At 51.8% G+C, this 7,925-nt stretch overlaps 1 protein-coding gene across 1 annotated transcript in view; it reads left to right on the top strand.

Moving 5' to 3' along the window:
- ITGAL (integrin subunit alpha L) overlaps positions 1–4,134 on the top strand; it is a 28,197-nt gene extending 24,063 nt beyond the window's left edge. Inside the window, exons 21-26 of the mRNA XM_072417020.1 lie at positions 309–416; positions 491–544; positions 624–704; positions 979–1,074; positions 1,873–1,983; positions 3,118–4,134. Coding sequence (XP_072273121.1) covers positions 309–416; positions 491–544; positions 624–704; positions 979–1,074; positions 1,873–1,983; positions 3,118–3,273 — 606 coding nt within the window. The 3' untranslated portion in view covers positions 3,274–4,134. The remainder of the gene's footprint in view (positions 1–308; positions 417–490; positions 545–623; positions 705–978; positions 1,075–1,872; positions 1,984–3,117) is intronic.
- The last annotated feature ends 3,791 nt before the right edge of the window (positions 4,135–7,925 follow it).

The raw sequence follows: 7,925 nt of genomic DNA, 5'->3' as shown, positions 1-7,925 counted from the left end.
GAGGATGGGGGTATCAGGTGATGGGTGGTGTATATATTGATGATGGGGGTATCAGGTGATTTGGGGTGAATATGTTGAGGATGGGAGTATCAGGTCATGTGGGGTGAATATGTTGAGGATGGGGGTATCAGGTATTGGGTGTATATGGGGATGATTAGGTCATAGGGGTAATATATGGTTTTGGTATCGGTGGGTCCATGTATACAATGAGGGGTAAGGTTACCCTTATCCCCCCTGGGCTCGGCATTGGTGTCATGTGACCATGGATCCCCTTGTAATGTCTTACTTTTAACGTTGACCGTTTTCAGATCCAAAACCTGGGAGCTGGGCCAGCACTGTCAGAGTTCAGTGTCACGGTGACAACACCGGCAAGGGAGACGGGTGACCTCATCTGGGATTACCGTATGAACAGCTTGGTGAGATCATTTCCCTCATCCCATGTTTTACCCCTGGTCACACACATGTACATGACGTGTTATTCGTGTTTCAGGTCTCACACGGTAACTGCACACAGCTGGACCATTCCCAGCCAGGGGGACACAAGGTATGGTGTGATTGGCTGATGTTGGTGATGTCATAGCGATGGCAGGCTGTGATGTCATGTGTTCTCTTTTCATTCCCAGGTGTTCCTGTGTAAAGTAGAGCAACACGGAACCATCAACATACATGTGACAGGGGTGCTGAGCCCCAAACACGCCTGGAGGGTAATTGAGTTTACCATGATGTATGTAACATGTGGGGATGAACCTGGTCATGTGATCCGGGGATTTGGGGGAGGTTGGATTTTGGGGGGTAGGTGGGAAGTTAGAGATCAGGGCACCAGCTTGGGGCAAAACCTGGGCAACACTGTATGGGGGTCAAACCCCCAGACCACCAACATGGGGGTCAGACTGAGCAGAGTGGGATGCCCAAACACATATTGCCCCAGGGGGGGGTTCTCATCCTGTAGCTGGGGATTCTAATTTCTGTGATTTTCAGGAGACAAAATCTGTAGAGCTCAGCACTGCGGTGACGATTGGCTACAATGAGACGCGATATCACAGCTACCTGGGGGCAAAGTTCCACCATGTACAGGTAAGTGATTCCGGGTATCACCCTCACACCCTAGGTGCCCCCCTTTCACTGTTTGCCCTTCTCGTGGAAAACAAAATGATAATTTATTTAGAGGGGGTATTTACGTGTGTGTTTGCTCCTATTGGCTCATGTATCAGGGGGCGTGGCAGGGCGTGGCAGACACACATGTGCCCTATATATAATGAAGGCTAGATTTACCGCTCGTCATTGGGGTTGGTGCCGGTGTAGAGCCCAGATCTGACCGGATGGCCAAGTGTTATGGAAAGAGTTCACCTTCTTGTCACTGCTGGAGCCACCAGGAACACAATAACCTGTCCACTGCAATACTGCCTGGAATAGGGCCCCACAGTACCCCTAAGCAGTGCCCATATTACAAAGCCTGTACTGTATTTCCTGCCAGGTACCCCCATCCTATCCCCATCCTGCTATTGGCACCCCCTTGTATCATGTGACCAGTGCTATTGGCACCCCCTTGTATCATGTGACCAGTGCTATTGGCACCCCCTTGTATCATGTGACCAGTGCTATTGGCACCCCCTTGTATCATGGGACCAGTGCTATTGGCACCCCCTGTGTGTCATGTGATCAGCGCTATTGGCACCCCCTGTGTGTCATGTGATCAGCGCTATTGGCACCCCCTGTGTGTCATGTATGTGATCAGCGCTATTGGCACCCCCTGTGTGTCATGTGATCAGCGCTATTGGCACCCCCTGTGTGTCATGTGATCAGCGCTATTGGCACCCCCTATGTGTCATGTGACCGGTAGTGCCCAAGGTGACAACTTCTTCATCCCTCCAGGTAACAACACAAGTGAATCTTCTAGTTCTTCCGAATCATGTGTGGTACTATGTGGGTAGTACAGCTGGAGGGGTGATCTTGCTTCTTCTTATCTGTGGATTGCTTTATAAGGTAAGTGATGGGTAGGTGTCCTTGTCATGGTTTGTAGTGGTTTTATGCCCAGTCTGCGCTCCCAGCCCTCCACCCTGCGTTACCTGCCCCCTGTCCTGAGCTCTCCATCCTCGCTCTCCACCCTGCGCTCCTCACCCTCAATCCTGCGCTCTTCACTCAGCACCCTGTGCTCCTCGCTCTCCACCCTGCGCTCCCCACCCTACACCATGCGCTCCCCACCCTCTTCACCCTCTGTCCCGAGCTCCCCACCCTTGCACCTCATCCTGCACTCCCCACCCCGTGTCCTGCGCACCTCATCCTCGCTCTCCCCCTTGCGCTCCTCGCTCTCCATCCTGCGCTCTTCACTCTCCACCCTGTGCTCCCCACCACCTGTCATGCACGCCCCACCCCCTGACCTGCACGCTGCACTTCCTGTCCTGCCCTGTGCTCCTCGTCCTCCACCCTGCGCTCCTCGTCCTCCACCCTGCGCTCCTCACCCTCCATCCGGCGCTCCTCGCTCTCCACCCTGTGCTCCTTGACCCCTGTCCTGCGCTCCCCATCCTACGCCCCGCCCTCTGTCCTGAGCTCCCCATCCTTGCACTCCCCACCCCGTGTCCTGCGCTCCTTGTCCTGCGCTCCCCGCCTTCCTCACCCTCCACCCTGCGCTCCTCATCCTTGCTCTCTACCCTGCGCTCCTCGCTTTCCATCCTACGCTCTTCAATCTCCACCTTGCGCTCCTCATCCTCGCACTCCACCCTGCACTTCCGACCCCCTGTCCTGCACTCCCCACCCCCATCCTGCACTTCCCGTTCCACCCTGCCCTCCTCGTCCTGTGCCCCTCCATCCTGCACTCCTCCTCTCCATCCTGCGCTCCTCACCCCCCATCCTGCGCTCCTCGCCCCCCATCCTGCACTCCTCGCTCCCCATCCTGCACTCCTCGCTCCCCATCCTGCGCTTCTCGCTCTCCACCCTGCGCTCCTCGCTCTCCACCCTGCGCTCCTTGACCTCCATCCTGCGCTCCTCACCCCCCATCCTGCGCTCCTCGCCCCCCATCCTGCGCTCCTCGACTTCCATCCTGCGCTCCTCCCCCTCAATCCTGTGCTCCTCGCCCTCCACCCTGCGCTCCTCACCCTCCTGTTTGTGTTCCTTTCTTAGATTGGTTTCTTCAAGCGATTCAGAGATCGGACGGAGGAAAATCCAGCCTCTACTGATGCTCAACAAGAAATGAGTGATGGAGTCAAGGCAGAGGAGACTACAGAGGGGCCACTGGAGCCACTGATGTCGCCTCCTGAACCTGTTGATCCCCAGTAGCAGACCTCTGAGGGACATAAACTTGGGACCTGGATGTGCAGCAGGCTTCCTTGGAATAAGAAATGTTCTGTACTTACCTTTCCAGTGGCTCCTTCCTGTCTTCTGCAGGCATCCAACACTTTTGGGTGTGTTAAGTCCTGCCCCGCCCATGATTACCTGAGGTAGGAGGCGGAGTAACCACGGAACGTGACAGGGAGAGCGGGAAATCGCACACCTGGAAGTGTTGGATGGGGATCACCAGAACGGTAAGTAGCTTTTTTAGCGTGTTCTGTCATCCCCATCCTTGGTCCACATGGTGTTAGTGGGGATTATTTGGGGTAAGGAACTCCTGACATGAGGGGGCAGTATAATGGCGATACATCATGGTGCTCCGCCCAGCAGGGGCCATAATATTCTGTGATCCCAACTCGTCTGACCTTTCTCTGGCTGCACACTTATTCCAGGTCAGTGCTAAACTTATTGCTGCCCCAATGGGGAGATTTAACCCCTATTCCTGTCCTGGTGTCACCGAGATGGAAAGCAAAGATGTCACTGGAACAGATCAGAATTCTTCTAATGGGGACACCTGGAAGTGACAACCGTCTCTGAGATGTGAGGGACAACATCCCCAGCTGCACACCGACAAGAACAAATCTCAAATAAAAATGGCAGCTCTGATATTCCTTTTATATCCAGGCAGTGGGGACACTGGGATGGGGGCTAACAGGGGTCAGTGCACAGGGCTGGGGCAATAGGCTCCTGGGGTAGAATGGGGGGGATACTCCAGGGGCAGGGGGGGGGTTGGGATCATTTGTGGCTTTCTGTTGTGTAACTGCTGAAATGTAATAAATATTGGAAATAAAAATATGAAGTATGACCCCACCCTGACAAATCTTTGTTCTTCACCATCTGCTGGATCCAGGTGAACTACAAGTTTCAGCATTACCAGAGGAGTCAGACCGCTGAGCCTTGTGGTATATAAAGCTGCAGCTAGTACATAAAGTTAGTTACATAAAGAGGTATATGAAAGAAGGGTCAGCTGAAGGGGGGTATATATGGGTGGGGGGGTCAGTTGAAGATATATGGGTGGGAGGTCAGTTGAAGGGGGAATATATGGGTGGGAGGTCAGTTGAATGGGGGCATATATGGGTGGGAGGTCAGTTGAGGGGGTATATATGGCTGAGATGTCAGTTGAAGGGGGTATATATGGGTGAGAGGTCAGTTGAATGGGGGTATATATAGGTGAGAGGTCAGTTGAAGGGGGTATAAATGGGTGAGAGGATAGTTGAAGGGGAGTATATATGGGTGGGAGGTCAGTTGAAGAAGTGTTTATACGGGTGAGAGGTCAGTTGAATGGGGGAATATATAGGTGGGAGGTCAGTTGAAGGGGGGCATATATGGGTGGGAGGTCAGTTGAAGGGGGGTAAATATGGGTGAGAGTTCGGTTGAAGGGGGGAATATATGGGTGGGAGGTCAGGTAAAGGGGGTATATACAGGTGAGATGTCAGTTGAAGGGGGGTATATACAGGTGAGAGGGTAGTTGAAGGGGGGAATATACAAGTGGGAGGTCAGTTGAAGGGAGGTATATACGACTGAGACGTCAGTTGAAGGGGGTTATGTACGAGTGGAAGGTCAGTTGAAGGGGGTAAACATGGTTGAGAGGTCAGCTGAAGGGGGTATGTACAGGTGGGAGGTCAGTTGAATGGGGGTATATATGGGTGAGATGTCAGTTGAAGGAGGGTATACACGGGTGAGAGGTCAGATGAAGAGTGGAATACATGGGTGAGAGGTCTGTTGAAGAGGGGAATGTATGGGTGAGAGGTCAGTTGTAGGAGGGAATATATGGGTGAGAGGTCAGTTGAAGGGGGGAAAATATGGGTGGGAGGTCAGTTGAAGGGGGGAATATATGGGTGGGAGGTCAATTGTAGGGGGGAATATATGGGTGAGAGGTCAATTGAAGGGGGGCATATATGGGTGGGAGGTCGGTTGAAGGGGGGAATATATGGGTGAGATGTCAATTGAAGGTAGTGTATATATGGGTGGAAGGTCAGTTGAAGGGGGGTATATATGGGTGAGCGGTCAGTTGGAGGGGGGAATATATGGGTGAGAGGTCAGTTGAAGGGGGGTATATACAGGTGAGAGGTAAGTTGAAAGGGGGAATATACAAGTGGGAGGTCAGATGAAGGGAGGTATATACGGCTGGGAGGTCAGTTGAAGGGGGGAATGTATGGGTGAGAGGTCAGTTGAAGGGGGGAATATATGGATGAGATCAGTTGAAGGGGGTATGAATAAGTGGGAGGTCAGTTTAAGGGGGTATAAATAAGTGGTAGGTCAGTTGAAGGGGGGTATATATGTGTGAGAGGTCAGTTGAAGGGGGTATCAATAAGTTTGAGGTCAGTTGAAACGGGGGTATATATGGGTGAGAGGTCAGTTGAAGGGGGGTATATATGGGTGGGAGCTCAGTTGAAGGGGGTTTATATGGGTGAGAGGTTGGTGGAAGGGGGGAATATATGGGTGAGAGGTCAGTTAAAGGGGGTTATATACAGGTGAGAGGTCAGTTGAAGGGGGGTATATACAGGTGAGAGGTCAGTTGAAGGGGGGAATATACAAGTGGGGGGTCAGTTGAAGGGAGGTATATACGGCTGAGAAGTCAGTTGAAGGGGGGAATATATGGGTGAGAGGTCAGTTGAAGGAGGGTATATATGGGTGGGAGGTCAGTTGAAGGGGGGACTATATGGGTGAGAGGTCAGTTGAAGGGGGAAATATATGGGTGAGAGATCAGTTGAAGGAGGGTATTTACGGGTGAGAGGTCAGTTGAAGGGGGGAATACATGGGTGGGAGGTCAGTTGAAGGGTGGTATATGTGTGAGAGGTCAGTGGAAGGGGAGTATATATGGGTGAGAGGTCAGTTAAAGGGGAGTTTGTATGGGTGAGAGGTCAGTTGAAGGGGGGTATATATGGGTGGGAGGTCAGTTGAAGGGGAGTATATATGGGTGGAGGTCAGTTGAAGGGGAGTATATATGGGTGGGAGGTCAGTTGAAGGAGGTACATATGGGTGGGAGGTCAGTTGAAGGGGAGTATATATGGGTGAGAGGTCAGTTGAAGGGGGTATATATGGGTGACAGGTCAGTTGAAGGGAGGAATATATGAGTGAGAGGTCAGTTGTAGGGGGCTATATACGAGTGGGAGGTCAGTTGAAGGGGGGGATATATAGGTGAGAGGTCAGTTGAAGGGGAGCATATATGGGTGGGAGGTCAGTTGAAGGGGGGTACATATGGGTGGGAGGTCAGTTGAAGGGGGTATATATGGGTGGGAGTTCAAATGAAGGGGGGTACATATGGGTGAGATGTCAGTTGAAGGGGGGTATATATGGGTGAGAGGTCAGTTGAAGGGGAGTATATACGGGTGAGAGGTCAGTTGAAGGGGGTATATATGGGTGATAAGTCAGTTGAAGGGATGGGTGGGAGGTCAGTTGAGGGGGGGTATATATGGGTGGGAGGTCAGTTGAAGGGGGTATATATGGGTGGGAGGTCATTTGAAGGAGGGTATATACGGGTGAGAGGTCAGTTGAAGGAGGGGAATACATGGGTGGGAGGTCAGTTGAAGGGGCCTATATATGGCTTAGAGGTCAGTTGAAGGGGGGTATATATGGGTGAGATGTCCGTTGAAGGAGGGTATACACGGATGAGAGGTCAGATGAAGGGGGCAATACAAGGGTTGGAGGTCAGTTGAAGGGGGTATATATGGGTGAGAGGTCAGTTGAAGTGGGGTATATTCGAGTGGAAGGTCAGTTGAAGGGGGGTAAACATGGATGAGAGGTCAGTTGAAGGGGGTATGTACAGGTACAAGGTCAGTTTAAGGGGGTATATATGGGTGGGAGGTCAGTTGAAGGGGGGTATATATGGGTGGGAGGTCAGTTGAAAGGGGGTATATATATGGGTGGGAGGTCATTTGAAGGGGGGTATATACAAGTGAGTGGTCAGTTGAAGGGGGTATATATGGGTGACACTAAGATATGGCATCTCCTCACCACGACACGTGTGATCTGTATGGATGAGGAAGGCCTCTTACAGTCTCTTGAAAATTTCCTCGAACTTCCGACCAGTCTGGCGAGATTTCGGAGAACCGATTTAGCGAATTCCAATAAAGTCAATGGGCCGACTTTAAACATTATTAGCAAAGCCCCTATACATGTTAGAACCACCAAATTTGCTAGGTAAGTGTAGGAGGACAGTGGCAACAAGGGAAGAATACAAAAGTTCCAATAGACCTTGCGGTTTTCCAGCAAATGGCAGGCAACGTGACAGCAGGCAAATAGGATTTTTGTGTGATGGACAGCGTACAGAAGGCGGCATAAACATTAGGACATTGAGAAAGGGGGAATTCCACCCACTAGCAACAGAGACCGCATTGCTAGCTGGCATCATGACCTGGATGACACGTGTTAGGAATGCCACCCATAAACTTGTGGAGAAGTAGCGGGGTGACATTAGGCAAAAGGATGGAGGACCAGAGACGGAGAGTGGGTCAGCGAGAGCAGTAGCAGTGTGTGGCCAGGGAGATCGCATTGGTAAGAGCCATGGAGAGCTGGGTGTAGCCCATCACCAATGCCACCCAGAAGTGTGTAATACAAATATCTGAAATTTGTGAAGGGCCAGACCAAGATGTTTTGTG

Source organism: Pyxicephalus adspersus, chromosome 7 (genome assembly GCF_032062135.1).
Source record: "Pyxicephalus adspersus chromosome 7, UCB_Pads_2.0, whole genome shotgun sequence".
NCBI lineage: Eukaryota > Metazoa > Chordata > Amphibia > Anura > Pyxicephalidae > Pyxicephalus > Pyxicephalus adspersus.
The sequence above is the reverse complement of the archived record's forward strand: the minus strand, read 5'-3'. Positions and strand labels throughout refer to the sequence as shown.